We start from the raw sequence: 27,840 nt of genomic DNA, 5'->3' as shown, positions 1-27,840 counted from the left end.
ATGGTTCACCATCTGGTCAAATGGTTCTTACATGTCGAGTTGCCGGTTGGTGTCGGTTTGACCACAGAACCAGCACCAACCGAACCAATAACAGCACTGGCGATTCGCGAGCTTCGCTGCCAAGTGAGCCTGGCACTTTCTCCACAAGCCCACAACATGGATATCACGGATGTTTTCGTGTGGCACTTTGCCGTTGCCGAAGACTTCATGCCTTTGCTGAAACAAGGAAGACAAGAGGCGGTTGTGATATTCGTCCATAGCCTCATCGTTTTGAATGCAGTCAATTGGTCGAAGTGGCTGAATGGCTGGGATACGTTCCTGCTGTCGAGAGCTTGGGAAATCCTTGATGCAGATCACCGAATTTGGATACAGTGGCCGATCGAAGAAATCGGATGGATACCTCCTTACTGAAATTGAGCGGGCTGCGAAGATTTCCCAATGTGGACACAATGCTGGGACGCTGGCCTCAAGTTCGCTTCCAACACTTTTTAGCACGCAAGTACTATGGTGGATGCGCGATACAGCTGAAAGCTAAATTCAATCATCATGGACGCAAGCGCAAGATCTCATTTGGGGCTTTTGCATCATTGGATGGCGCTAGGCTTACTGGGCGACATATTTCCGTATTGTCATGACCTGCCCGGCGACTTTTGCCATCAGGGACACTCAACATTTAAGTTTCCGAAGAAAATGTTTCTATTTTGCATCTCGCAAACCAACAGACATTCAATGGTCATCTCTCTCGGGCTCCGCAAGCATCGGCCGTCCACGATTCAATGTAGTCTCAGCCACCTCGCATGTCTCGCATGAAGTCCGACTCTATCCGAATAGATCGACCAAATTTGGGTCTAGACGAATTGTTCAATGCGAGGTATCCGAAAAGTGCGAAAAGTCCGAGATCTTGCTTCGACGACCTCGGACATACTCGGACGCTTGCTTGCTGTCCGAGGTATGCGAGCTGTACCACGGGCCCCAAGATCTCGGTGACAACATCGCGCCATTTGAAGATACATAAGTGGTTTAGCAACCGCGCACGCCAGGTACGATCTTGGAACCATTGCCGACACTTCTGCAGGATAAAATGTACGATGGGTCCGTCTTCGCATAATCCACCTCACGCTGTACGACTGCTTTTGTTATACCAGGACATCTTCAACAAACTGCGTTGACCTCTCTGCAATCCGTAATAACTACTCGCAATGGCTTCCAATGACGCTTCCTCGGCCACTGAGGCCAATTCCGAATACTTCGACTTCAAGCTTTACCGTTACAATCCTTCATTACCGGCAGCGATCGTCGCTGTCATAGTCTTTGGCATTCTCACGGCGCTCCACGGATGGCTTCTCAAGAAAGCTCGAGCATACTACTTCACACCATTTTTGATCGGTGGCATATGTATGAGATCGTCTGATTCAGGCCTTCAAAGCATGCAAGCACATTGTATACTGACTTGCTACATGCTTATAGTTCAGACAGTCGGTTATTGCGGACGAATCTGGTCGCACTTCAACCAAGATGCCATCGGAGGATTCGTCATGCAGGCAATCCTGATCCTCGTCAGCCCAGCTCTCTTCGCCGCTTCAATCTATATGATCCTCGGCCGACTCATCCGTGCTCTGGGAGCCGAACACCTCTCGCTCATCCCTAACAAATGGGTCACAAAGATCTTCGTCACCGGCGACGTGATCGCGTTCAGCCTGCAAGCAGCTGGCGGCGGCATCCAATCATCCGGAACGCTGGACATGTATGAGCTGGGGGAAAAGATCATTATCGCCGGTCTCTTCGTGCAGATCGCGATTTTCGGCTTCTTTGTCGCCACCAGCGTCCTTTTCCACACGCGCATGCAGAAGTCGCCGACTAGCCAGTCTCTCAGGGGTCGCGTGCCGTGGAAGCGGCACCTTTATGTCCTGTACACCACGAGTACACTTATCCTCATCCGCAGCATCTTCCGTGTCGTCGAATACTTGCAAGGCAATGATGGATATCTGATCTCGCACGAAGTCTTCATCTACATTATGGATGCTCTACTGATGGCTGCTGTCATGGTCATCTTCGCCACGTGGTACATTGGCGACTTGGAGCCGAGAAGATGGAAGAACAATGTTGACTCGAGCTCGCGCGAGTCTGCAGATGTGGCGATGGTGGACACGAGTGACAACTACAAACGCAGCTCGCGCGCCTCCCCTGTATGAGATGAGCCCTCCCTGGCCAAGCGAGCGCGACATCCATCGCTGGCAGCACCAAGGAGCGAGGAGTTCTTTGCAGATTCTCTTCCAGTTGGGACTTTTTCGATAACAGGACAACTCAAAGGCACCATTGGAGTGAATCCAAGACTGACGGTACTCTTTCCGCAAGATGACAGATTCCGATGATACCAGGAAGAGCTAGTGACAAACCCTCGTTGATCTCTCTGGAATCACAGCATGCAAGCATACAACAAAGCACAAACGACGCATAACGAAAACAAAGGAGAAGGGAAACGGAACGACATTCACTTAGAAGAATATAAATCTATTCAATCTTCTAAACACACCTCGACGACACCGACCGCGGAACCTGCCACGGCCTCACCGCCCTCATCTCATCACCTACCTCACCTCATCTACGACCTCCCCGGCGTATCCTTCGGCTGCACGCAAACAACCTTCTTCCCATCCTGGAACGGATAGAACTTCTTGCCCTTCTTCAGCTGGTTCTTAACGCACTGTCCGCCGCCCGCGCTCGCCCAGCGGCACGTCTCGTAGTGGTGCAGCCAGCCGCCGCGGCACTTGTAGATGGCGGTGCCGGTCTTGCCGAAGTTGCCGCAGCCGTAGCCGCCCTCGGGGATGTCGCCGCCGGCGCAGCGGCCCATGGTGCGCGCGGGCTGCGAGGGCCGCTTGACGCGCCCGTGGATCTCGCCGATGTCGTAGACTTGCAGGCGCGAGTTCCAGGGGTAGAGGGCCATGGTGCTGGGGAGGGCGGCGGTCAGGGCCAGGAGGGTTGTGAGGTGGATGAGCTGCATTTCAGTTGGGTCTGTTCGTACTGGTACAGGGTTTGGTTGGTGGTTTTGTTGTATGGGATTTCTAGGGGAGGAACTGGGTGGACAGGACAGGGAGGATCAGACTTATACAATGTGGGATCGGACAATGGACTAGCGGGAGGATATAAAAGGAATGACAAAGGGGAGGTTATTGTTCATTGTGTGTAACAAACGATCGATGGACAAACCGGCTTTCGCAATTCTTTCTTCTATTATTTAGCAAAGCCGATCGTTCGGGCGACGATGTCCGACAATGCTCGATCAATGAAGGACTCATCTCGCGGCGATCGTCTTGTCGTCGAGTCAAGGCCAACTCTCAAACCAATGACTTTTGCTCATTCGTCAGTTCATGTATATCTATCTACTTCACGAAACCACTTCAAACAGTAAACTTGGTTTTATTCTCCTCCCCCGCCTCCCTCGCAATCCTCGCCACCTTCTCCTCCCCCGCTTCCCCAAAGATATCAAACCCCCACCTCGCCGGGAAATTGAACCTCTTGTGCCTCTCCAGCCCATCCAGCTTCCTCAACTGCTCCTCCGGCAGCGCCTTGACCGCCAGATTGGACTTAATCCTGCTCGGCGTCACGCTCTTCGGCAACACGACCGTCCCCCTCTGCACGCCCCAGCTGCCCAGCACGACGCCGGGATCCATCCCGAGCTCCCTCGCAACCTCGTGAACAACCTCATCGTCGACCGTCCTCGGCTCGCCCGTCTGGTTATTGCCCAGCGGCGAGTAAGCTTCGATCAGGATGCCCTTTTCCTTGCAGAAGGTGAGCAAGTCGGGTTGTTGGAGGTAGGGGTGGGCTTCGATTTGGTTGACGGCGGGGACGACGGTTGTTTGGGAGAGGAGGGAGGTGAGCGCGGGGACGGTGAAGTTGGAGACGCCGATGGCGCGGGCTTTGCCGGTGGCGAGCAGGGCTTCCATCGCTTTGTATGTCACGGAGGGGTCGATGTTCTCGAGGCGGAAGACGCCGTTGGAGTCGAGAGGGAAGAATTTATCGCCGGCGGCGAAGGCACTGCGAATGGTGTTAGTTGCGGATCGGACGAAAGACTTCGATGTCTGTACAGACTCCGGGGAGAACTTACACCGGCCAATGCATCAGGTACAAATCGACGTAGTCGGTCCCCAGATCCTGCAGCGTCTTGTCCAGCGCCGCCTCGATGTCCGCGGGATCATGCTTAGTGTTCCACAGCTTGCCCGTGATGAAGATGTCCTCGCGCTTGACGCCGGACTGCTTGATGCCGGCGCCCACTTCGACTTCGTTGCGGTAGATGGCGGCGCAGTCGATGTGGCGGTAGCCCTGCTTGAGGGCCTCGGCGACGGCGTGCTCGACTTCTTTTGGCGCCGCCTGCCAGGTGCCGAAGCCGACGGCGGGGATCTGGGCGCCGGTGTTTAGGGTGAAGTGGGTCGGGAGCATGATTGGAAGTAGGTATATGAAAGAGGAGGAATTTGTGTGGTTTCAGGTGAGTTGCTCAAATTCAAGCAAATTGATCGAGTACGGATCTTATAGCAATACATGTCGTTGTTGGGGTCCCACTTCCTCCAAGACCCTTCGACCCATCGAGGTGCTCGTCGGCAACGGCTTGGATGTCGGAATGGAGGCGGAAAAGGTGGAAAAGGCTTCGGTTAGGGCAAGAGATCGGCTGCGGCTCATTCGGTCGTCACGGTCGGTAAGGGTCCAAGGGTCACCGGCACGTGATTCGGCCCAAGCTCTGTATCGATTCACGTCAATTGTCTCGAAGTGTGCTCTGTCCAGACCCGATTTCTGATGAAGAAGGCGTTCAAGTCCGTTTATCCCGTTGCGTCACTCACTGAATTTCGCCGTATTCGCTCGATGACCACGAGAATCGACCAGAGAGAGTGTCTGGTGATCGTGTTGCCAACATGGGTGTCCTTCCGTCACCAATTGTTTCATTAAGCCTTCGTCTATTGTTATGAATTCATAGTTATAACGGGTTTTGAAATGGCCGCGTCGCAGTGAGCGCTTCAGGAGTTTCGGCAATCGAGAAGTCGTCGAGTTGAGAAATCGTCGGATAATCATACAAAGACTACCCTCAAAACCAAAAGACCGTCATTAAAATTCCCAAGTCATCAATCTGCCATAATCATGACCAAACCAAAATAAAAAGAGAATGGGTATCAAACAATCATCCCCTCTCCACCTCTCCCCGCGCCTCCCTCACACCATCACACGTCCCCCTCAGATGTTCTCAACAACACTCGAGTTGATCGTGTTCTGAAACTGCGGGTTGCTGCTGAACTCGCTCGCGCCCGTGCCGTGCCCCTGCACCGCGGGCCCGGGGCTCGTACCGCCGTACCCATACGCGCTGGGGCCCTCGCCGACGGCATCCAACTGCGCCTGCATGTTGCCCGCGGGCTGCGCGGACGGGCCCGGCATGAAGATGACCTTGGAGTTGCTCTGCTTGGCCATCTGCTGCATGGCCTCGAGGTAGCGGATCTGCATGGCGGGGGCGGAGGACAGGATGTCGGCGGCCTGGCGCATGAGCTTGGCGCTCTCGACCTCGGCGCGCGCGGAGATGACTTTGGCCTCGCCCGTGCGCTTGCTCTGCGCCGCCATGGACAGCGAGTCCTGCAGGTCCTGGCTGAAGATGATGTCCTTGATCAGCATGCTCTCGACGTTGGCGCCCCAGCCGCTGGCGGTCTCCTCGATGATCTCGCGGATGCTCTGGGCGATCTCCTCGCGGCGCTCGATGACGTCCTGCAGGACGCGGGCGCCGATGACGTGCCGGAGGGTCGTCTGCGTGCGCTCGACGAGGGCTTGGCGGATGTTGGAAATGCCGAAGGCGGCTTTGTGCGGGGACGTGATGTGGTAGTAGATTACGGAGGTGAGGGTCAGGTTCACGTTGTCTTTGGTCATGCAGACTTGTTTGGGGACCTCTGTTGGGTGGGGTGTCAGCGATCGCAATCATGGTGTGAGGAAGGGGATATGCCGCGACTTACCAACAATCTGAATCTTGACATCGACCTGCACAAGCGACTCCGAAAGCGGGTTGATCTTGACGAGACCGGGGTCGACGGCGCGCGCGAAGCGGCCGAACTTCGTGACCAGGCCGACATTACCCTGCTCGACGGGCTTGTAGGGGTTGGGGCAGACGATGCAGCAGGGGATGGCGCCGAGCGTGCCGATGAAGGAGCCCAGGCTGTTGATCATGCCGCCGTACCAGCCGGTATTGGAGGCATCCTCGGAGTCCGGCTTGATGACCTGGGCGTAGGAGGGCTGGAGGTCCTCGCGGCGCGGCGGCTGGACGTGGACGATGGGGTCGCCGGGGCTGCGCGTGGGCGCGGTGGAGTCGCCTTGGGAGACGCGCTTGGAGGTGTCGCCGCCGCCGTTGGTTTGAGGGAGGCTCATTGTGGCGGTTTTTGCTTAGGCGGCTGGTTTGTTGATGGCGTTTGTTTGCTGTAGCGATAGAAAGTGTCGATCGCAGTTGATGGAGTGTAAAGTGACTTGATCAGAAGGTATCAAAAAGAACGATCTCTTTCAAAACCTCAGAATAATACCGTATTTGAATGTTATCAGAACAACAACACCAGTCCCTCCGACGGGCAGCAGCTGTCATACAAGTACTCACCACCTCTCTCCCTCCAGCACGTCAGACAAGCACCCCGGCGCGCGAAGCGGCTTGGCCGCGCAGCGCTAGCTCTCGGCCCGCACATGGACGACCCCACCCGCAAGTCACGAGACGCAGATGAGCCCCGATGCTCAGCAGCGCAAAGCCTCGAAGGATTGGGTAGCGCTGCCGGCTGCCGTGCCGGGTGGAGTCCCCTTAGGTGACTGAGGCACTCCTGCAGCAGCGCAAAGAGAGCAGTCCGCTACCTGTCACATCTAACAATCTTGCCAGCCTCATAGGGCGGAACAATCGGACCCGCTTCTTCATCCTCATCGCCGGCCGACTGCCTTGGCGCTGTCATGCGCCGTCGCGCTCGGCAGTGTCCAAGCCGAGCGCGAAGCCCTGGCACAGACACTGTACTGTCTGCTCCAACAAATCACCGCGCGCGCGCGAGAGCTGACGCCCGCGCGCAGCAAGTCGTGATACCATCGACTCTGCGCCCGCCAGCCAGGGTCGGAAGAGTCGGCATGCGTGCTTGTGAACTCTCTCTCGAAGATTTGTGGGGAAAGCTGTGCGGATCGGCGGCCTGAGGCTGCGGCGCCTGAGCTTCTATGGGGCTTCGGTGCATGGGGGGTGGAGGAAGGATTGGAGGGTTAAGGAGGCGCAGCGCTTGCGCCTTGCGGTTTGGGCGGTGGTCACGGGTCGGTCGGCGAATGACATTGAGGTGAGAGGAGGGTTTGAGTGTGGAAGGATTGGTGTCTGCGCGCGAGCTGAGGTGGGCTGTTGCCAATGCCTCAAGGCGATCGGCCTGAGGAATTGAGGCTCTGAGTGGGGTGTGACGGGGGGCTATGAATAGATTCTTTGTTGATCACGAGGGATTACCTCCAGCGTGGGTTATCCTATACGTCGGGACGTAGAACAAAGGAGAAAGTCTATGCGCTCATTGTCAACGAGTGCGCCATGCACTTCGCGAGCGTGATATTCCAGCGCCGTGGACAAGCCGACGCTGCGATCCATCGTGCCTTTGGGAAATCGCGCATTTTGTCTGACGAGGCATTATTCCAGACATCGCCATCGCGCGCATTATCGCGAGGCGGCGCATACCGTCGCAACTACTATAGTCATTGCATGTACTCCCCACACCTATATCCGCCACAATGTATGACCCCTACCCTCAGCTGTCAGTACCTAGGTAGTAAGCCATGTGCCAGCGCAGTCCGCAGCCCCAGGTCGAAGCTTAAGGGTACAGTACCAGTGCACGACCCTAAGCGACCCTCAAGCCCCTCAAACGCGAAAGCGCCGCCGCGACCTCATACTTCCTCACAGCCACGAGCTCGCCTCCACTAAGCGTAGCAGGCATGTCCTGGTCGAGATTGACTTCCTCTTCCAGCGTCGCGAGGAGGGATTTCAGATCCACTCTGTGAAGTGTCAGTCAGCAAAATTGTCACCCGTAGAGCCCAATTATTCTCAACTCACGGCTTGCCCTCCGTAGCCCTCCCGAACCGCTGCACCGTCGCAGCGATCATCCTCGCCTGCCCGACCTCAACCAGCTGATCGAGGCCCTGCAGGTCAATCCCCTGCGGCGCCTGCGCGGGGTCCGCGACGGGATTCCTGACCGCGGGCTTGATATTGATGAACGACCTGCTAGCCGTGTACGGCGAGATTTCGCCTGGGACTTGGACCTGGACGGCTCGCTGCGGGACGGAGCCGTACTGCGCGTCCTGCGCGACGTCGCTGGGGAACTGCCGCAGCACGTCTTCCACCTGCGACGTGATGAGGCGCGGCACGTAGTAGTCCATTGCGATGACGGTGTCCGCGACGCTGAGCCAGTCGCCCAGCCCGCCGACGACCATGACGGTACTGACGCCGTGCTGGGCGTAGAGCGCGCGGACCTTGCTGACGAGCGGCGTGATGGGCTCGTTCTGGATGAGGGCCTGCATGCGGGCGTCGCGCACGAGCAGGTTGGTGGCGGACGAGTCCTCGTCGATCAGCAGCGAGGTGCTGCCGGCCTCGAGCGCTTCCTGGATGTTGGCGGCCATGGAGGTGGAGCCCGAGGCGTCGTCGGTGGAGAAGCGCTTGGGGTCTTTGCCGCCGGGGAGCGTGGAGATGAAGGGGCTGATGTCGGCGCCGGTGACTGGGCGGCCGTCCTCGGCGCGGATTTTGACGGCGGATGGGTCGGTGACGATGCGCTCGCGGCCGTCGGTGGGGATGTGGTCGTAGACGCCGAGCTCGAGGGCTTCGAGGAGGGTCGATTTGCCGTGGAAGCCGCCGCCGGTGAGGAGGGTGATGCCTTTGGGGATGCCCATACCGGAGACGGCAACGCCGTCGGCTTGCGTCAGGGTCACTGACAGTTCAGGTGGGGATTGGAAGGGCACCACGCTATTGTCAAGCATTGGCGTGGCAGACGCGCCTGATGCGCGAGGAAGGATGGAGCCATTGGCGACGAAGGCGATCAGATTGTTCGCACTAAGCTGTTGGCGCAGATGGTGCTGGTTCTCAACCGAAGAAATGTGCAAAGCCAGCTTCTTCTCGTCAAGATTGCCGTGGAGTAGGGTGTTCTTGATCAATTCGACTAGGTTGATGGCAAGGATCTGGTTAGCTTGTTGACCAAGAACAGTCCTACCCGCCGCTGGCAAAGCGACGGTGAATCGAAGCTCGATGGTTTCATCGCCGCTAACGATTGCGCTGGTACGCGGAAGCACTTCCTGTCCGGGCGCATTGATATTAAACGCGCCTCCCTTGGGTGAGCTCCAGCCTCCGTTTCCGCCGCCCACATTCCTGTCGAGATGCTTGTCCCGGATAATAGACGCAGCTGTCCTCGTCACGTAGTCACACAGGGCGACACGTCGGATTTCTGACTGCAGATATCCCGACGGGAAGCCGGTCTGGGCCAGGGGCATCACCGCCCGCACGCGAGACGGCGCGGCATATGCATCGCCTTGGACGTGATCGACAGAGAGGGCGAAAGAGGGGCCGGCATGGTCGTATCGGCCGAGCAATCGCTTGTAGGCGCCTGAGGAGGACGTTAGAGATCAGCGACGCCGCTTAAACGTTGGCTGAACAAGCAACACGCTACGTCATCGGGGACAGAACTTGATGCTTGGGTGGAAAGGGAGGATACCTCATGTCGAGGTGACAGAAGAGGGCCACTCACCGTATTGCTGACCGTCGATACTCCTCAGGTCGCGCTGCAGCTGATCCCAGTCGCGTGGGCCGGCGTGTGGTGTGGCCGCGGGAGTCTCGGTCCCATTGGCGTGGTTCTGATGGCCGCCTCGTGCGCCGCCGCCACCGTACTTGGCTTTGTAGAAGGCGCCTCTGCCACGCCCGCGGGCCGCGCCTCTGCCTGAGAAACGGTTAGGCCTGGTGGGTGAAGTGAGGCAGCGGTCAGGTGGTTTTTTGCAAACCCACCACTCATTGTTTTTGTGTGTGTGTGTGTGTGTTGTGTGTTGTGTGCTGCGCGCTGCCTGCTGCGCGCTGTCTCCTCATGCTCTGCCCGCCGTCTGATCTGCCGGCGTGCAGCGCGCGCCCTCTGGCCCGGGGGCAAGCGGGTCCGGTGGCGCCACAGCCGCGCGCTTCCCGGCGTAGCGAAAACTCCATCGCCTCCCTTGCGGTCTGGTGAGCCGTCGGCCTGCACCACGAGGAGACAGCGTTTGCGCCTGACTCGGCCAATCACCGCCGCCTGTTGTTATTGTTTGATTGTCCCGCGGCCTGGCCACGGTACACCACTGCGCGCCTGGCCCCCGTAAGGCAGCGAGTCGTCAGTCACGGGCCCGCCAACATGAGCCACTTGGAGACGCCCTTCCACCCGGGGCCCTTCCACCACCAGCAGGCGCAGGCCCAGCAGCAACAGCAAGCCCAGCAGCAACAGCAGCAGCACCCCTACGCCTCGCCTGCCCACTTCGCCGGCCCTGCTGCACCACCGCAGCAAGCTTTCTCGCCCGCGCCCTACCAAGGCGCGCCTCCATCTCTCTCCAGACCGCCGCCTCCGACCTTCAATGATGGTCTCATGCAGCAGCACCAGCAGCAGCCACCTCACTTCTCCCCCGCCGCCCCCTTCGCCGGTGAGTCGCCGCCCCTCCACCCTCATATCCTGCCCGCCCCTTCCACCCTGCCCTAACTCGCCTGCTCCCTGACTCCCGTCCCACGGCCTCATCTGCCGGCATGACGCCCTGTCCTACCCTGTGCTGACATCCACCATGCGACAGGCCAGCAGAGCCCGTTCACCTCGGCGCCTTTCGCGCAGTCCGTGACCTCGACCAGTGCCACGCCGACGCCGCCCCTACAGCAGCCCGGCGTCAGACACAGCGCGTCCCCACAGCAGATCAACTCGCCCTATGCGGGTCCCCAACCTCACTTCCAGCAGCAGCAGCAGGCCCAGCCGCCCAAACAGCAAACCCCGCCGACCAAGTACCCCATGGCCGCGCCTCCTCTCCCACAGACCCCCGCCGCCAACTTCCAGCATGGCGGCGGCAACGCTGGTGCCTCTCCTTCAGCCCCGCAGTCCCCGGGCACGCAGGCACGTGAGCAGAAGCGAGTCGAGATGCTGCTGGACATCAACAGCGAACTGCTGCAGGAGATCAACAACCTCCAAGCGCAAGGTCGCGGCGGCGCCATGAACCCTCAGCACCAGCTCCAGCTGCGCGCGCTCAACATGGACGAGTCTATGGCCGCGGAGGAGTACATACAGTGCCTGCGCAGGGTACAGGCGAACCTCGCCTACCTCGCGCCTAGAGCGGACACCCAGCAAGCAGCCAAAGCGCCGCCTGGCCCAGCACACATGAGCCCTCCGGCCCACATGCCCCAACTGCAAGCCAAGTACGAGCAGCTGCGAGAGCTCTTCCCCGGCTGGAATGGCTACGATAACCGCATGGCACAGCAGCAAGCAGCCAACTCGCCCCGGAACAACTCGATGAACGGCGGCATGAACCCTCAAGCTCAAGCCCAGAACCCAATGGCGCAACCTTCCAGCTAATACCAACCAGCCTTGGCAAAAATCGGCTCGGCGCATTTGATTTGATTATTCGACACAACAAAGACTATGGGCTCAGCAAAGAGGAAAAACGTTCACGACGGAACCGGGCGGCGGAGTCTTTTCTCATCGATTTCTAGGATTGGGTGTTTTTTTTTGGGGGGGGGGGGGGGGGGGGTTTTTCTGTTCTGGTTGCTTATTATGCAACCTCACACGACGTGCTGTACTATACCCTCTGGCACTGTACTGCTTACTTGTATCAATGACGAATTAGCAAAACAGCTTTCATTCGTCGTTCCGTGCCGCGCGGAACTCGCTTCGTTATCGCAGTGTGGTATCGACAACCAAGTAAAGTCAAACCCCAGTCGAGTCGAGTCGAGCCCTCCTCGCCGCCTACCCCGCGGCATGCACCCATTTCCATTTCCCCTGGTTCCCATCCCAGCTCAGCTGACAATCGCCCAGCTTTCACAATAGAGAAGACCAAAGAAAATCTCCTCGTTGATATCCCTCCAATCCCAACTCCACGAATGCCGCTCAACCAAACTCCCCACCGCTAGTCAAACCAAGCACCTCACTTGCCCAAAAACCCCCCGTCGAACCCGACCTCCGCGCGCGCGATCAGCGCCGCCAAGCGGGCGCTGTAGTACTCCTCGACGCTGCGCCGCGGGTCCTTGGCGTGCTCGTCGCGCGCCAGCATCGCCACGCGCGCCAGCGCCCGCATCGTGTCTTCCTCCGCGACCATGGCCCAGGCGCTGTATTCGAAGACTTGGGGCTCGGTGGATTCGAGCTGGGGGGTTGCGGTCGGGGTGGGGGTTGTGCTGGAGGTGCGCGAGTGGAGGCGCGAGGGGGTGGGGGATGGGGCTGGTGAGGGGGGGAGGGTTAGTTTTGGTGGGTGGGTGGTGGATTGGTGGGTTTTGAGGGGGATGGGGAGGGGAGGTTTACCTTGCTTGGAGGATCCGGGCTGGTGGGCTGAGGTGGACGGCGGGGAGGTCGGCGGCGTGGCGACGTGCAGGCGGCGGGTGAGGCCCTCGAGGTCGTCTTGCGAGAGGCGGGTGGTGAGGGCGAGGTCGTCGCCGGCGAGGGAGGGCGAGGCGGGCGTGTTGAGCGGCGGGTTCGGGTAGGCGACGGATGGGGTGGAGAGCTCAGAGAAGGTGGTCGCGAGGGTCTCGGTGCTGGCGGTGCGTTTTGGTTTCGCGAGGTTGCTGGTCGCGGGTGTCGCGGGGATGGTGGGCGAGGCTGGGAGGGCGGTGTGAGTGATGGGGTATAAGGGGTTGGTGGGGAGGTGCGCTTACTGTAGCCGCTGCGGAGGTCTTCCTTTGCGGTGGCCATTGTGGCGGGTAATTGATTTGGTTGGAGTTGGTAGTGGGTTGTTGTGCGGTGTTGTTCGGTGTTGTGAAAAAGTTGTGGGTGGCGTGGCTAGCGCGGGAGACGTGAGGTGAGGTTAGAACATGTGCAAAGCTGCTGGCTGCGTTCACAGTTGGTTTGCGCGACTGCGAGCACAAGTCACTGACATGTGACGGTCGTTTCAAGTTCACATGACACATGTGATCAGGATACTCAGGGAGGTAACAGTGGTCAATGTGTGTTTTCACTGCGCGATGCGATATGACTAGACTGCATGAGTTCCAGGGGTACCTAGACTTTATGCTTTCTCTCTACAGAGGCTCACGGCTGCAATTCCACCCCTCCAGCATTGACTCTGGAACGTAGCGCATTCGAGTCACTCGAAGGAGTCCGAAAAACAGATGTTGATGACGGCATATCATGCTGAGCAACACCGGTCGCCGGAGGCTGTCCGTCTGCAGGATCAAGCTTCCCATTGCGCTGTCCCATCTTCGCTCTCAGCCATGGGGTGAGGTTATAGTAACCTCCGCAGGCAAAGACACCGATCCACAAAGTCAGCTCGACGCCGTAGATGACAAGTCCGAGCACGTCCAACGATGGCTGGAACACGACCGATATCAACGAGGTCAGGTCACCCAGGGCATCGATGCCGACGAACAGGAAAGATATACCTCTGACAGTCCGGTGCTTGTAGATATCGTAGTAATGACGCAAAACTCCTAGAGCGAGAAAAACAGCCGCCAGGACAGCCATGAGTGTCACAGGCCAGTCGGTGCCCTTTCGCTTGCCTGCTCGCAAAGCAAAGATGAGGCCGACTTCAATGCCAGCCATGGCGCAGCCAATAGGCACGACGACAGTCAATGCCCTGAAAACACTCCATTTATGCTCGTAGTAGTAGCACTGAATCCAGGTCACCAGACTTAAGAATGCTAGCATCTGTGGCTGGACCTGAAGTGCGATATTGAATTGCTCCACGATAGTGTACACTCCGAGCGGAACGCCAGCCCAAGCCCAAAGCATCATCTGAAGGTCTATCAGCATCTACCATATCGATCGCATGTATTACATGAAGGTGAATACCATCGACGGCTGAAGGCCTGTGGCATTATGCCTTCGATAGTTGACCACGATTTGCGGTATTAGCTGGATGGACCAGAAGACGGCTCCTAGTGTGCCAAGTACATTTGCAGCGATGGGCACATCCATCGTGCCCACTGGAACACCAAAGTAATGACTCTCATGGAGGAAGATGATCTTATCCTGCACAAAGTGACTAGTATCTTCCAATGCCGATGTCACTAGGATCGTTCTCACAGGTTCGCGTTAATACTGTGATGAACGCGTGTCAATTGGCTGGGTTGGTTTGGAAGCCTATCATTGGCGCACACGCTTGCAAAGGCCCGCTTTTGGTCTATTCAGATATGGGCTACGGAGTTTCCGCGAGTCTTCAAGTCTCTCACTGGCACTGGACTCGACGGGACAACATCGTAAACTTCTTGATGTGTACATACGGCATATATACAAGCGTCCGCTTGCTTGATTACCTGGACGCCTCAATACATCATCACCTCACCATGATCTCAGATTCGACCACGCGGCAAGAGTGACGTACGCGCCCTTCTTGAGGTTGGCCACCTCAACAGTATCACAGCTACAGGTAAGGCCTATAATACAGCGTTCTAGAATCCTGCCTGGACGTTCACCTCTGTATCGGTTCATATTTGACGAAACCTCTCGAACGACCATCAATCCTTATCACTTCCTCTCTAACAACCATGCCCGTCATCGCCATCTCCGGGGCTGGCTCCGGCATTGGGCATACCTTCCTGGAGCACTACGCCAAAGACTCCAACAACACGATCCACGCAATCGACGTCTCTTGGTCGGACGATGTCAAGCCTCAGGATGCCGCTGCCAGCATAACGACCCACACAGTCAACAGCTCCTCCCAGGAATCCCTCGACGCCCTGAACTCAGACCTCAAAAACGCCCCCGTAGACCTCTTCATCCACTCCGCCGCCGTGCGCGGCCTCAACCCAGAAGTCCAAAAGCACGAGGCCGATCCGTCCAAAGCAGAAACCCTAGACGCCACCGACCCCGAGGTCTTCCAGCAGACGCTAACGGTCAACACGCTGGGGACGTTCATGATCATCCGCGCGCTGCTGCCCAACCTGCGGGCTTCGGGCGGCGCCGCGAAAGTCGTTGTCATGGGCTCCGGTATGGGCAGCATCGCAAACAACAAGGGCGGCGCCTACGCGTACGGCGCGAGCAAGGCAGGGCTCAACTATGTTGTCAAGAGTTTCGCGGCCGACGTCCCGGAGGTGGCGTTTGGCATTATCCATCCTGGGAAAGTCGAGAGTCGCATGACTCACGTGCGCGAGGAGGGTGCGATTGATGCTGAGGACGCCATTGCGATGATGCTGCCGATTATTGAGGGCTTGAAGCCGGAGGATAGTGGGATGTTTGTCACGAGGGAGGGGAAGCCTATTCCGTGGTAGGTAGACAACGTGTTCCGTGTCTTTGCTGGGTTCTTCTGGCATCGCGTATAGTAGCTTGCGTGGCGGAGGCGGAGCCCTCACGTTTCTAGTTCGAAACTGAGAACGCCAGGGTCCCATGGATGGCGAGACATTGTAGCGTAATCATGGATTAAACCGCTCTGGCTCGAGCTCTTTTGATGATACATATACAATGGTTAAAATGAGCTAATATACGATGGAAAAGCAGACGCACATGGCCTCCTTTCCTCTGGCTGACAATGCTGTGATCTCATCAATCCTTACTTCATACACTGGCCGCTCTCGACGAAACTCTGTGCCGATTCATGTCGCCGTCCAAGTCCCAGCGCAATCTCAGACATCAGACCGCGGTCGATTTTGCTGCTGCGAGAACTCATTCGTCGCGTCAGCGACATCCTCAGATCGGTAGAACGAAACTTTGTGGTTGATGACATTCGCCGATGAATGGCTGCTTCCAGCGTCGTCATTCGCCTCATTCAGTCGTGGAGTTTTCGGATGCCACACCATGGTGATGGTGCCGAAGTCGGGCGCTTGCCTGACTTCTCCCATCTCCACATTTTCGAAATCGGGGCAACTGGCCCTATAGCGTCTTTGCTGAGCCTGGTCGGGTGCACTGACTTGGGGAGGCAAAATCGCCCGTTGTGAGGCGCCATCGGCTACCGGGTCACCAGATGTGCAGGCGGAGGGTGGGAAGATTGCGCGGAAGAGTGGACGAAGGGTGGCGCAACAGACGGCCGTCAGAGCCAAGCCGAGCTCGCAGTCGCTCCAGACGGCGAGTTCAATGGTTGAGTGGAGAAAGTCGTCTGTGTTCTCCCGTTGCGAGATGTAAGGAATGCGGGCGATCGTCGCCATAGAAGCCCTGCGATGATGTCTCAGTGAGACCGTTCCTAGAATCTGTAGAAGAGTGAAGGAGAGCCTGGTGGGCAGACCAATCACCAGATACTTACAATGCGCCTGTCGCTAGGATCAGGATGACTGAAGCCTTTTCTCGTCCACTTATCTGTAATTGCCAGACGAAGAAAGCTGGAAGGGTCGCGAAGATCCAGTCCGTCACGCATGCAATGGCGGAATAGCCGTAATAAGCAATGCTAATGATGCGAGGGTTGATACAAGAGCCCACTCCGCCGGCAGCCTTTTTCCAGAAGTAGTCGACCGGCTGGCATTGTAATAGGAATAGGAATAGAAAGAAGACGTTGTAAGTCTGTAGGACTGCAAGACTGACACAGACGAGGATCCGGTGAACCTTTTGGACGCTGAGTCGCAGGAGCATGACGCCGATGCTAGCTTTGATGATGATATTTGATGTGATCAGCAGTATGGGACAGAGCCACCAGTACTGCAATCTGTTAGCGAGACTGAACTGATGTGGATGGTTTCGGGCAGCATGATTGATATACTTTCAACGCTATTTCAACATTGCTTGGAGGTTGGATGTCCGCAACGTGTTGTCCTGCTCCATAGTATATGCCAGTGATGGCTGATGCGGAGAAGGCCACAAAGCTCATCTAGAAAAGTCAGTTTACAGGCAAGAACATCAGTCACAAAGCATGAGGTATACCCAGGCCAAGAGCGCAAGCCGATCATCCCATCCGAACGCCTTCTGTATCTTGATTCGGGTAAACGCGCGCAGTGCACATGCGATTGTGCATAAGACGAGGAAGAATATGAAAACCGCCAAAATCCGGTCTCCGCGGCCTCCAGGATCTGTCATTGTGAAGGAGTCAAAGGAGAAACGAGAAACTATACGTCGGGACGCATAATTCCACGAAGACGGCAGCACGAAGGAATGACATGATATATGCTCCTGCCTGGGATCTTTGACTGTTAGAAGCCCAAACTGGGTTCGTGGCATCATCGGCGTATTCGCGGTAGCGAATTGACAAGTCAAAAAAGCTTATAATGCGCTTAAGCCGTGTCATGTTGCTTTCTTTCCGGGATAGATGCTCTCGGAAATGGGGTGTTGGTCTGCCTGGAAGCCAAAATTGCTGAGGGCGCATTCAAGGACCCAGAATCCGGGACCCGCGACTCCGCGTTCATCAAGGGACGTACAGAAGATTTCTGCCGTCGTCTGCACTCCGCTCTATCGTGTGCCCAACGCTATGGACGCGGGACGAACCTTGCCATGTGACACCCGAACGGCGTTCGTCACACTATTCGTGACAACAGAGGTGACAGGTCGGTCGCTCCATCACAGTGGCTTAGAAGATCTGAGTGGTGATTTCGGATCCGACGATGCTCCGACTGGGATCTTCTGAGGTCCCAAGGATGATTTTTGCCTCCTGAAAAGAATGCTCGATGGCATGTGTTAGTGATGTGTCGAGGGCGGCGATGGCAGGAGCTTGAAAGGCGGCTGGGAAAGTCTGTCAGCGCGGGATCGACAAGGGTGATGTGCCAGTGCCCAAAGCCCCTCACCAAATCCCGCTTTTCCTCTGAGCCGTTCTTGTCGTGGGGACCCATCAACCATTACAGCCATACATCATGCTAAAGAATGGTCAGGACTTTTCTCCGTCTCCATACGTCGTCACGGGTGCTAGCCGGCATTCCAAGGACTCAGTCACGTCGGCTTGCTCGCAAGGACTAACGATCTTCACAGCACTAGTGCCTCCGGGCCCCTGGCGCCGGAAGCTTAGAATCAAATATTATTGTTTCTCTCTTGCTTGAGTCAGCTTGACTCGTGTCGACGGAACCGAGAAGCATACACATTATGTCAAAAGACCATCGGACTCGCCCGCTCGATTTGGTGGCACATGTCAAGAATAATATGGCGCCGTCAATTACCATGATATTGGTCCATTGTAGAGTTCCCTGAGTAGACACTGGAAGGGATCGCGACGCGTGGTCGTCTATCGAAGCTCTCGGATCTGCTGGTACGCCAGACGCCCGTGATAGAATTTACTGTACAGTTCGAATAGCGGATGTCATCCGATTCGATCGATGGGCCTCCATGTCCTCTTTCGCAGGAAGCTTAGTGTAGACGCAGGTACCGGGGGAGACTCCTCGAGCTAGGCGTCTAGTGCAGTGACCTCGACGTCCGAATCAGCAAGATTCCTCCTTCGTTCCTCGCGAAGCACCTTACTACAGTCAACGCAATCCATTGCCACGAAACAACGCGAATGACTTGCAGAATTTGCAACGAGATCAATACGGTGTTCCTAAATGAAACGTGATCACTAGAAGCTTCTATCCGTTTTCCATCACACTCCAAATTGGCAAGTGCTTCCTCATCTCCCGAGTTTCCACCATCCCTCTCCGTGTCCCCACCGTGGAAAAGCCGATCACAGCTTGTACCTGAACAGCGGGCTTTTGTCGCCTAGTCTTGCAAGCTGCTCGTCCGTGTACTGAGCCCTGATGTCCTCGTCACTCATGGCGTCCCTCTTCTTGTTGATCCGCTTGTAGGATAGCTCCAGTACAACGGTGCTAATCAACGTGATGGCAGCGAACACCAGGCCAATGCTGAAACCTGTGGGGTAGCCCTGCTCCTGTTCCGAGTCAAGGAACATGTAAGAGCCGAGGATGCCACCAGTGTTTCCGAGACAGATGTTGAGAGCGATGCCCATAGCACGCTTGGAGTCGCCGGCCAGGTTGCTTGAGATCCAGGCGCTGCCTGCGGGGTTGGTCTGGACTGGTTGTCAGTGGTTTCTTTGACGTAACAGGTTTCTTGGGGCCTTACGGGGTACTGGCCGATGCAGATGAGCATGACGCCGATGTAGCATGCTGGGATCTGGTTCTCAATGTTCTTGGCCAACGGGAGCAAGATGCAGAATCCAACAAGTACTGAAGTCATAGGGCCAAGGATGAATGGCATGCGCCAGTTGAAGCGATCCGCGAGCTTAGAGAGAGTTACAGCGGAGATCGCGCCGGCCACGTAGGGAGGGATCGTCAGTAGCTGAGCTTGCGAGGAGCTGTAGCCCATCGATTTTGTAATCGAGGGCATTGTGAACTTAAGGCCTAGAGGGTGTCAGCAGGATTTCGAGCTGTCGCTGATCAAGAAGACGTACCGTAAGCGCAGACGGAGGCAGTGAAGAGGATCCAAGCTTGCAGGTAGACCTTGTAGTCGGTGACGAGATCGATCAAGTAAGACCACTTGAACTTGTCTGCCTTCTCTGACGTCGTCCTTCCGCCGTCCTTGATGATCGTCTGGATGGCGAAGTAGCGGGTCTCCTCGGCAGTGAGCCACCTTCCCGACAAGGCGGGAGTGTCAGGCATGATGAAGAAACAGGCCACGCCAACAACGACAGTAGCAATGCCTTCCAGCAGGAAAATCCAAGCCCAGCCTGGTCTGCCGCCAACACCATCCATCTTAGCAATTGCAAAAGCAAGAAGGCCGGAGAAAGCGCCTGATAGAGCAGAAGCACAGTAAAATAGAGCGAGACGGGTCTGAACTTGGCGCTGGCCGTACCTATTGGAGAAAGTCAGTGCCTTGGACTCACATTTGTCTCTGGTGTCCTCGTAGATACTCACCACCTCGTAATCAGATACACTGCACCAGGAAAGAAACCAGCTTCTGCTACGCCCAGTAAGACACGGCAGACCATCAAGCCAGCAAAGTTCTTCACGATGCCTGTGAAAGTCATGACGATGCCCCAAGAGACGACAAGGATGCCAATGTAGGTCGAAGGCCGCTTAAACCTCTTGAGGATAACGTTGGATGGGACTATGCAAATCATTCGAGTCAGTCACATTCCTCAAGAGAAACTAGGCAGTACATATCACTCACCCTCAAGAAGAATGTAGGGAATGAAGAAGATAGACAGTGCGATGTTGTATTGGATTCCGCTCATGTTGAGGTCATCGAGCATGCCCTCGATCTGATCAATTGAGGCCATTGTTAGCTACAGGCTTTCATCGCTAACTATATCCCAAGAAGCTTACCTTAGCATTCCCGATGTTGGCGCGGTCGATATGAGCCAGCAGGTATAGGAGCGCCAGCACAGGCACCAGGCGCACATCGACCTTGCGAATCATCTTCTTCCTCTTGTCCTCAGGGTAGTTCTCGTAGAATTCGGTCTCCTCCGCGGTCAGGCCCAGGTTGGCATACTTGTTGTGGCTGACTTCAATGTAGTCAACCTTCTCGAGGTCTTTATCGACCGAGTGGGTCGAAGCCCGTTCGTTGTCTTGTCGGTTCATGTTGGCTCGTCGTTGCTCAAGGTATGGTAACAGCGTCTGTGACAACAATGGCCAAGTCTCGTTCTTGGACAGTTGAGGACGAGCTGATGAGCCAGACAGATAGCAAAGCACAAGGACTCCACTTGATATATGACAGCGCGGGCTCACAGATCATCTGAGCCACCCCGGATTCCCCAGCTCCACCAATGCGGAGAAGTAGTTGGGGTACTCGCATCGTAAGTGAGGAGATTCCAATAGAGTCGGCAGGTTCAGTCACTGTGGCGTGCCAAATCTAGGGCTTTGACGGTTCTCCGTTGGATGGAAAAGGCGGAAGGAGAACGGATCAAAAGACGGAGCGGAAAAACAAGGGCGGAATGGGAATGCCGCCAGCCGAACGTCAATCCGCGACCCATCCCCGCACAATGTCTTGGTCCGCCGACCTCGAAAGTGCCTCACAGCCTAGTTGATGTCCGATGGTCTAAGGGTAGTGGCCCTTCCACTTAAGAACTGCGATGGCGTCCGTCCACAGTGCATGGTCGATACCGCGTCAAAAGCCCCCAATGGCGGCCGTACTATCACCCATCGCACTTAGCGATCCGCTGAAGACGAAGGACGTTGCCGTTGAAACGATTGAGAGGATTGAGGTGGCAGCAAGCCCGTCTGAGATCTTGGAGAAGACCATCCCATCGACTATCAACGAGCTCATTGCTCTGCGGGCACGACAGCTTCACAACGACCAGCCCATTGTTGCATACCCACACGAAGGCACCGACTATGTCGACTACTCTCCTCGGCAACTGGATCAAGTGGTGGAGAGAGCAGCGGTTAAGTACTCCAGCTGGATCCCACAGAGACTCCACTCAGACGAACCAGTGCAAGTCGTTGGCCTCTTGGGTAACTCCGACCTCGACTACTTGGTCGCATTCCTCGCCATATCCAGACTTGGTCACTCCGCCTTGCTCCTGTCGACCAGAATAACGGATGAAGCTTACGAGTCCTTATTGTCGAGCACCAAAGCAACAGCACTCATTTATCAGAATATCTTCGCATCAAATGCAGAGATTATATCCCAAAGCATTCCGGCTCTGAAAACCGGGACCATCTTCGCTGCCTCATCGTCTCCAGAGACTAGCACCACTTTGAGATCAGCCTCTCTGGACCCGGCCCGAGAAACAAACAACATCTGCTTCATCATCCATTCGAGCGGATCAACCGGCTTGCCGAAGCCCATCTACCAGACGCACCGCGCTGCGCTGTACACCTACTCCCAGAACTTCGGTCTGGTCGGGCACATCACCCTTCCCCTCTACCACAACCATGGCATATGCTGTCTGTTCCGGGCAATCCACTCGCGTAAGAAGATCTACATCTACAATGCCCGCCTTCCTCTCGCTAGCAAACACCTCCTTGCAACGCTGAAGCAGCACCCCGACATTCGAATCCTGTACGGCGTGCCCTACGCTCTGAAGCTCCTAAGCGAGACAGACGAAGGCCTCAGACTGCTCAGCCAACTGGAGATCGTGATGTTCGGTGGCTCCGCGTGCCCCAAGCCCATCGGCGACAGGCTCGTGGCCAGCGGCGTGAACCTCGTCGGCCACTACGGTGCTACCGAAGTCGGCCAGCTCATGACGTCTTTCCGCGACCACCGACAAGATAAAGGCTGGGACTGGATGCGCGTGCCGCCGCATCTTAAGCCGTACCTCAGTATGGAGGCCAGAGGGCCGAATCTCTATGAGCTCTGTGTGAGGGAGGGTTGGGGCTCGAAAGTCGCGACGAATAGAGACGATGGGTCGTATGCTACAAAAGATCTCTTCGAGCCTCATCCTAGTATTCCGGATGCTTGGAAGTACTACGCCCGTCTGGACGATACCATCGTGCTCGAGAACGGCGAGAAGGCCAACCCCTTACTGGTCGAAGGTGTGATCCGACAGGATTCCAACGTCGCAGAGGCGGTTGTATTCGGCGCCAACAAAGCCCGTCTTGGAGCTTTCATCATTCCTACGACAACCTCGAATCTTGAAGATGCAGAGCTCGTTGACGCAGTCATGCCGAAGATCGAAGAAATGAACGCAAACATGCCAGCATACTCCCAGCTCTCGAAGGACATGATCAGGGTCCTGCCGCGAGACGTCGACTACCGCCGTACCGACAAAGGCACCGTCATCCGCGCTGCGTTCTATCGAGACTTTGCAAAGCAAATCGATGCTGCGTACGTCGACAAGCAATCCGGGACGTTAGTGTTGCCAAGGAGCGAGCTGCTCGAGTTTTTGCGAGCAGAGATGCAGAAACGCGTCGCCCTCAAAGCCGGTGTCGTCCTCGGTGACGACGCTGACCTCTTCAGCCTCGGCGTCGACTCTTTGCAAGCCATCCAGGTCCGAAGCTTCGTTCTGCAGAATCTGAAGGTGGATGGCGACAAGGTTGGTCGCAACTTCGTCTTTGACTTCCCAACCTTGGGCAAAATGGCGGACGAGATCGTCCGGCTACAGTCGGGCGGTCCTGAGCGCGAGGTCGTCGGTGTCGAAGATCGAATTTCGGCCATGATTGAGAAGTACGCGGAGTTCCCTCAGCATGTTCCCCTGAACAATCCTGCCGACGGGAAATACATCGTGAGTTGCAGCAATCCATTGATCCTTCCGATCCATGACTGACACTTGCAGGTCGTCACTGGTGTGACTGGCTCTCTCGGCGCCCATGCCGTCGCCAACTTAGTCACCCAAGCATCCGTCCGCAAAGTCTACTGCCTCGTCCGAGCAGACAGCAAGCAATCCGCGGGCTACAGAGTGCGCGAGTCTCTCAGAGAGCGACTACTCTACCACCAGTTGTCGCTCCCAAGCCGCTCCAAAATCATCGCCCTGCCCTCAAACTTCAGCGACGCCCATCTCGGCCTCGCCCAAAGCGACTACGACGACATCAGCAGCTCCATCACCCACCTCCTACACCTCGCGTGGTCGGTCAATTTTAACAAAGGCCTCGAGAGTTTCGAAGCCGACTGCATCGCCGGCGCGAAGAACCTGATGAATCTCTGCCTAGCCTCCAAGCGCCCGCAGCCCGCTTCGTTCAATTTCTGCTCGTCCGTCTCTGCGACGGCAGCGACGCCAGTCGATGTGGTCCCGGAAGCGTTGCCGGAGTCGTACAGCTACGCTCAAGGCATGGGCTACGCGCAGTCGAAGCTGGTCACGGAGCATCTCTGCGACCGGGCGTCTCGGCAGACAGGTCTCAGGACACGGGTGCTGCGCGTCGGACAGATCATCGGCGACACGCAGAACGGCGTCTGGAACAACACAGAAGCGATCCCTCTGATCTTCCAGACGGCGAAGACAGTCGGCGCTCTGCCCGAGCTCGATGAAACGCCCTACTGGCTGCCCGTCGACGTCGTCGCGAAAGCGTGCTCGGAGATCGCGTGCTCAGGGGCCGAAAGCGGCGTCATGAACGTCGTGAACGACAAGTCGTTCCACTGGTCCAGAGACCTCTTGCCCCTGCTCAGAGAGGCAGGGCTGCAATTCGAAACAGTGCCGCAGCAAGAGTGGATCCGCCTGCTACGAGCGTCGGAGCCGGATCCTTCGAAGAACCCTCCGATCAAGCTCGTAGACTTCTTCGCCAGCAAGTACGACAATGACAAGCCGAGGCGCTCGCTTGCGCACGCCACGTCTCGGGCTCAGGGCGGCTCGCCGTCGTTGCAGAATGCCGGGACCATCGATAAGAGTCTCATCCGCAAGATTGTCTCCTCACTGGAAGCAAAGTGGTCCGCTGGTAGCCTCTCCGAAAACGAACCCGCCGTGATAGTCGTCGGCGGCCCCTGCGGCTCCGGCAAATCGACTATCGCTCGCGCGCTGGCGGACAAGCTGAGTCTTCCCATGATCGAAGGCGACGACATGCACTCGAAAACAGCGCGCGAGAGGATGGGGAGCCAGATCGCTCTCACGGATGCCGACCGCATGAGCTGGCTGGCGCACATTCGTGGCGCGGCCATCGATCGTCTGAATACCACCAAGGCACCTGCGGTGCTTGTGACATGCTCGGCCTTGAGGAGTATCTATCGCCAGGAGTTGCGGACTCTGCAGGAGATTGCTGGCTTTCGCACACTCTTCGTCATGCTTGAGACGGAGAGCCGGGATGAGTTGAAGACCAGACTTTCCTTGCGGGAAGACCATTACATGGCGCCGGAGATGGTAGATGCGCAAGTTGAGCTTTTGGAGGCGGCTCAGGATAGTGAGGTTGATGTTGTGCCGGTCGATGCTGCTCGAGATTTAGAGGAAGTGCTCTCAGAGTGTCAGGATATTCTCCAAGGAATGGTTAAGATATAGAATTGTTCGGAGTTGGGTACCAAGGTAGAAGGGGAATACAAATTTACGACCACACAATCTGACTCTCTTTTTGTTCGTTCATTGTGATCCATCACGCAGTTGTAGGAACCCAGAGACGATAGATGCATCAACTGGCTACATCGTGCCACCAAGGTCTGTGTTTGTCGAGAACCCGTAGCCACCCTGGTGAAAATGCTCGTCGGCTACCAATATGTCAGCTCAAATATGCGCGTGAGTTCGGTCAGCCAAAGACTTACTAAAGGGGAACGAATCCAACTGCATCCACAGGTTCGGATCAAGTGGGAAGTCCATGCTTCCAAGGTCCCACTCAGCGGAGCCCAGCGATTGCGGCTGTCCGCTCAAGGATGCGGTGTCTATGTGGCTGGCTTCGGCTTGATCGGAAGAGCTTGAGGTACCAGGATCACCATTGGAAGATGCTGACGCAATGACCCTCCTGGCTTCTCGCTGCAGCTCTCCCAGTATTATGGTGTATCGAAGATTGGGCGCATTGCTTTGCGTTGCTTTCGCTAATGGCGTCTGCACGGCTTCCGCGATGTTGAACAGGTCTGACTCTTCGTATTGCGAGGGGACGGTGGCTAGCCGGCCAATTTTGCGTTGAATGATCCACACGTAGACTATTGAAAGTGCGTTGAACGTGACGTACTTTATGAAGGAGTCAGCAGTCGTTAGAGTTACTCGTATATTGGGCGTGACGCCTACCTGAGTCTTCCAAAACCCCTGGAACATATGGTTGTCTGCCACAAAGTCGAGCACCAACTCGAGCATCAGCTTTGCGGCTGATAAACACTCTTCAACATGAGGCTGAACACCTACAGGCTTTGCGTGGCGGCTCAGTATTAAGGGTCTGTTAACCAGCATGATAGCATGCGCACACGCCATTCTCAATACTGTGACTTGACGACGGAAGACTGGAATGAGACTGGCAGGGTTAATGGCGCCAGAGAGGAAGATCGGAAGCTCATCTTGCCACTTCGCGATTTCATTGTTTAGCTGAGCCGCAGTCTGTATCTGGCGCTCTTCACTGACTTGGTGAAGCAGGTATTGGTCTTTGGAAGCTCTTCTAACGACATGAGCCAGCTTTGCGTGCTGGATTGAAGCCGTTATGAGACAGTCGATTCCTTTGGACTTTCTTGTGATTTCCCCTGGAGTGATATCTTGGTCGTTCAAAGGCTGTGGGTACTCCTGGTCAACAAAGTCATCATTCAGAAAAGGAGGCCGACCAAGCATGACACTAAAGTAGCCATCCAGTGTATACGCCGCCCAGAAGGATCTCTTCCGACATTCCGAGAGAACGTAATCCTTCTGAATCTGGTAAGTGGCGCTTCTCCTGTGGAGTCCAAGGGCGATGACCAGTTGGTAGGTAGTACCAAACAAGTACCACGCCTGGTTGAGACGGGAAGTGTTCAGCAGGTACAGAGTCGCAGCCAACCGTGCTTGGACAGATTCCAGCTGCAAAGAACCAGTCTCGCCCGCAATGATCTTCTGCGCAGCCTGAAAGTACCGCTCACCAGCAAGATGACGCCCTCCGTCTCTGTCCGGCAAGACGTTGTGGCTGTCATCTACATTGTACAAGGTACCCGTTGCAAATACCAAGAGAAGGATCGCTTTTTGAACTGGAGGTAGCGGATGAGGATTTTTGTGCCCTGGTAACCGATCAACCCATTGGAGGACAGTTGGGTGATGCAAGAATCGATAAGTTGCCATGGCAAAGTCGAAATAGCGATTGACGAACATCTTGCATTGCGCCTCATCAGGCAGCTGTATGGTCGACACATCCACTTCTGGAAGTTGTCGATCGCCAGTACTGAAGATAGAAACTCCATTCTTTGGCTCTTCAGATAGCGTTGCCGTCGAAATTGCGTTCAGGTTGCCAAATCGTCGGGTCGCTCGACGGATGAACTGCCTGGCGTCAGAAGATAGCCGACTACTTGAGATGGAGAGACACAAATACAGATCTGAACGTACCGAGAAAGGTGATGTAGGGCCAAGGTATTGCTGTCCCAGAGGCCCTGCACTCTCGCCCCCAACGGGCGATCTTGCCCTACTGCTTTGCACGCCACTGCGATCACCATCATTCACAACAACCGGCGCGGTGTGTGAGAGAGAGAGTCGCGGCCATCGTCCAGCCATACGTGGACTTGACGCGTCAATTTCTGGGACCTCTGCAATACTGGCATCTGGTATTGCAGGATGCTGAGCATGCTTGCCGCGTGTATAGGGCGCGTCGTAGGTGCACTTCGTTCTATGCTCGGTGCAGTACGCGCATGGCTTTTGCCCATTGCAACGCCTTTTGCGAGACTTGCAATGATCGCAAGCTCGCGTCACGCGCCGTCGCTTAGATGGAGGCAGATCAGTGTCGGATGGCATCGTTGTGGGCGGTTGTGAATGTGGCGAGCTGAGCCGCCGGTGTGCGGAAAACCCTCTCATGAGGGGACGACCTCGGATATAGAAGAGGTCATCGTCTTTCTAGAAGTTTGCAGGCGTCTTGGAAATTTTTGTGAGCGCGGATGAGGCAAAATAACTGTTCCGAGAAGCATTAAAAGCTCCTTGATGATCTTGAAAAGTGTTTCGTTTCTTATCACGTTTGACATTCTATCATTTGCTCTACCCCATCAGGATTGGTCCTCTGTTTGGTGAGCCTTCAATCTGCAAACTTCCGGATAAGTGGCCGCTGGAAGGCTGCCCCAACCCTAACCCTTACAATCTTAAGGCCATTTACTGGGCTTCTGCTTCGAATCTTTCACGGTAGTTATGGATGCGTTTGACAATGTGCTTTGTGTGTATAGATCATGCAGGTATACCTGGGCGCATTTCGCATGCGATTCGCTCCCAATGTCGTCTTGTGGCTGTCCAATGAGTCGAAGGGAAGGGAGTTGTTGATATTGAGGCTGCGGCTTTCAACAAAAGAGGATATCAACGAAGACGAACAGAGTGATGTCTGGCACAAAGTCAATCACAAATTTAGATTTGCACTATCAGTGGCTGTCTTCA

General features: G+C 56.1%; 12 protein-coding genes across 12 annotated transcripts; 4 read left to right on the top strand and 8 right to left on the bottom strand.

The window, feature by feature from the left end:
• The first annotated feature begins 1,003 nt into the window (after positions 1 to 1,003).
• Positions 1,004 to 2,825, top strand: WHR41_08984 (uncharacterized protein). The gene is made up of 2 exons (XM_069377588.1): positions 1,004 to 1,395; positions 1,468 to 2,825. The coding sequence occupies exons 1-2, from the start codon at positions 1,200 to 1,202 to the stop codon at positions 2,190 to 2,192; spliced, it is 921 nt and encodes a 306-aa protein (XP_069225430.1). The 5' UTR covers positions 1,004 to 1,199; the 3' UTR covers positions 2,193 to 2,825.
• Positions 2,826 to 3,210: 385 nt separating this feature from the next.
• WHR41_08983 (uncharacterized protein) lies at positions 3,211 to 4,437 on the bottom strand (the record flags this gene model as incomplete). The annotated part of the gene is made up of 2 exons (XM_069377587.1): positions 3,211 to 4,035; positions 4,106 to 4,437. The coding sequence occupies 2 exons, from the start codon at positions 4,435 to 4,437 to the stop codon at positions 3,399 to 3,401; spliced, it is 969 nt and encodes a 322-aa protein (XP_069225431.1). The 3' UTR covers positions 3,211 to 3,398.
• Positions 4,438 to 5,013: 576 nt separating this feature from the next.
• On the bottom strand, positions 5,014 to 6,623 carry WHR41_08982 (uncharacterized protein). The gene is made up of 2 exons (XM_069377586.1): positions 5,982 to 6,623; positions 5,014 to 5,918 (listed from the first exon to the last, which is right to left on the bottom strand). Exons 1-2 carry the CDS (start codon positions 6,388 to 6,390, stop codon positions 5,221 to 5,223), a joined length of 1,107 nt encoding a protein of 368 aa, XP_069225432.1. The 5' UTR covers positions 6,391 to 6,623; the 3' UTR covers positions 5,014 to 5,220.
• A 792-nt stretch (positions 6,624 to 7,415) lies between these two features.
• WHR41_08981 (uncharacterized protein) lies at positions 7,416 to 10,004 on the bottom strand (the record flags this gene model as incomplete). Its single annotated transcript, XM_069377585.1, has 4 exons — positions 7,416 to 8,007; positions 8,066 to 9,602; positions 9,744 to 9,932; positions 9,998 to 10,004. 4 exons carry the CDS (start codon positions 10,002 to 10,004, stop codon positions 7,854 to 7,856), a joined length of 1,887 nt encoding a protein of 628 aa, XP_069225433.1. The 3' UTR covers positions 7,416 to 7,853.
• A 221-nt stretch (positions 10,005 to 10,225) lies between these two features.
• On the top strand, positions 10,226 to 11,714 carry WHR41_08980 (uncharacterized protein). Its single transcript, XM_069377584.1, has 2 exons — positions 10,226 to 10,650; positions 10,795 to 11,714. Exons 1-2 carry the CDS (start codon positions 10,368 to 10,370, stop codon positions 11,559 to 11,561), a joined length of 1,050 nt encoding a protein of 349 aa, XP_069225461.1. The 5' UTR covers positions 10,226 to 10,367; the 3' UTR covers positions 11,562 to 11,714.
• A 415-nt stretch (positions 11,715 to 12,129) lies between these two features.
• On the bottom strand, positions 12,130 to 12,887 carry WHR41_08979 (uncharacterized protein; the record flags this gene model as incomplete). The annotated part of the gene is made up of 2 exons (XM_069377583.1): positions 12,130 to 12,794; positions 12,851 to 12,887. 2 exons carry the CDS (start codon positions 12,885 to 12,887, stop codon positions 12,130 to 12,132), a joined length of 702 nt encoding a protein of 233 aa, XP_069225452.1.
• Positions 12,888 to 13,117: 230 nt separating this feature from the next.
• On the bottom strand, positions 13,118 to 14,235 carry WHR41_08978 (uncharacterized protein). The gene is made up of 2 exons (XM_069377582.1): positions 13,983 to 14,235; positions 13,118 to 13,925 (listed from the first exon to the last, which is right to left on the bottom strand). The coding sequence occupies exons 1-2, from the start codon at positions 14,106 to 14,108 to the stop codon at positions 13,224 to 13,226; spliced, it is 828 nt and encodes a 275-aa protein (XP_069225451.1). The 5' UTR covers positions 14,109 to 14,235; the 3' UTR covers positions 13,118 to 13,223.
• A 442-nt stretch (positions 14,236 to 14,677) lies between these two features.
• WHR41_08977 (uncharacterized protein) lies at positions 14,678 to 15,400 on the top strand (the record flags this gene model as incomplete). Its single annotated transcript, XM_069377581.1, has 1 exon — positions 14,678 to 15,400. The coding sequence occupies one exon, from the start codon at positions 14,678 to 14,680 to the stop codon at positions 15,398 to 15,400; it is 723 nt and encodes a 240-aa protein (XP_069225458.1).
• Positions 15,401 to 15,544: 144 nt separating this feature from the next.
• WHR41_08976 (uncharacterized protein) lies at positions 15,545 to 17,129 on the bottom strand (the record flags this gene model as incomplete). The annotated part of the gene is made up of 4 exons (XM_069377580.1): positions 15,545 to 16,277; positions 16,366 to 16,754; positions 16,816 to 16,923; positions 16,977 to 17,129. 4 exons carry the CDS (start codon positions 17,127 to 17,129, stop codon positions 15,752 to 15,754), a joined length of 1,176 nt encoding a protein of 391 aa, XP_069225457.1. The 3' UTR covers positions 15,545 to 15,751.
• Positions 17,130 to 18,656: 1,527 nt separating this feature from the next.
• On the bottom strand, positions 18,657 to 20,545 carry WHR41_08975 (uncharacterized protein; the record flags this gene model as incomplete). Its single annotated transcript, XM_069377579.1, has 6 exons — positions 18,657 to 19,035; positions 19,089 to 19,366; positions 19,417 to 19,817; positions 19,880 to 20,072; positions 20,136 to 20,226; positions 20,291 to 20,545. 6 exons carry the CDS (start codon positions 20,543 to 20,545, stop codon positions 18,694 to 18,696), a joined length of 1,560 nt encoding a protein of 519 aa, XP_069225460.1. The 3' UTR covers positions 18,657 to 18,693.
• Positions 20,546 to 21,084: 539 nt separating this feature from the next.
• On the top strand, positions 21,085 to 24,828 carry WHR41_08974 (uncharacterized protein; the record flags this gene model as incomplete). Its single annotated transcript, XM_069377578.1, has 2 exons — positions 21,085 to 23,130; positions 23,182 to 24,828. The coding sequence occupies 2 exons, from the start codon at positions 21,085 to 21,087 to the stop codon at positions 24,826 to 24,828; spliced, it is 3,693 nt and encodes a 1,230-aa protein (XP_069225459.1).
• Positions 24,632 to 26,583, bottom strand: WHR41_08973 (uncharacterized protein; the record flags this gene model as incomplete). The annotated part of the gene is made up of 3 exons (XM_069377577.1): positions 24,632 to 25,031; positions 25,086 to 25,491; positions 25,549 to 26,583. The coding sequence occupies 3 exons, from the start codon at positions 26,581 to 26,583 to the stop codon at positions 24,964 to 24,966; spliced, it is 1,509 nt and encodes a 502-aa protein (XP_069225454.1). The 3' UTR covers positions 24,632 to 24,963.
• Positions 26,584 to 27,840: the final 1,257 nt, after the last annotated feature.

This window comes from Cladosporium halotolerans, assembly GCF_011745625.1.
Source record: "Cladosporium halotolerans strain TM138-S3 chromosome Unknown Sca53, whole genome shotgun sequence".
In the NCBI taxonomy this organism is placed as follows: Eukaryota; Fungi; Ascomycota; class Dothideomycetes; order Cladosporiales; family Cladosporiaceae; genus Cladosporium; species Cladosporium halotolerans.
This window is presented reverse-complemented; position numbering and strand designations above follow the sequence as displayed.

What these genes read in the sequence shown, in the direction of transcription:
- WHR41_08980 (XM_069377584.1), top strand. Translation starts at nt 10,368, where the DNA reads ATGAGCCACTTGGAGACGCCCTTCCACCCGGGGCCCTTCCACCACCAG. An exon ending in CCCCGCCGCCCCCTTCGCCG is followed by an intron (nt 10,651 to 10,794) that starts GTGAGTCGCCGC and finishes ACCATGCGACAG; the next exon opens with GCCAGCAGAGCCCGTTCACC.
- WHR41_08978 (XM_069377582.1), bottom strand. Translation starts at nt 14,108, where the DNA reads ATGGATGTGCCCATCGCTGCAAATGTACTTGGCACACTAGGAGCCGTC. An exon ending in CAGGCCTTCAGCCGTCGATG is followed by an intron (nt 13,926 to 13,982) that starts GTATTCACCTTC and finishes ATAGACCTTCAG; the next exon opens with ATGATGCTTTGGGCTTGGGC.
- WHR41_08982 (XM_069377586.1), bottom strand. Translation starts at nt 6,390, where the DNA reads ATGAGCCTCCCTCAAACCAACGGCGGCGGCGACACCTCCAAGCGCGTC. An exon ending in TGTCAAGATTCAGATTGTTG is followed by an intron (nt 5,919 to 5,981) that starts GTAAGTCGCGGC and finishes CCCACCCAACAG; the next exon opens with AGGTCCCCAAACAAGTCTGC.
- WHR41_08984 (XM_069377588.1), top strand. Translation starts at nt 1,200, where the DNA reads ATGGCTTCCAATGACGCTTCCTCGGCCACTGAGGCCAATTCCGAATAC. An exon ending in ATTTTTGATCGGTGGCATAT is followed by an intron (nt 1,396 to 1,467) that starts GTATGAGATCGT and finishes ACATGCTTATAG; the next exon opens with TTCAGACAGTCGGTTATTGC.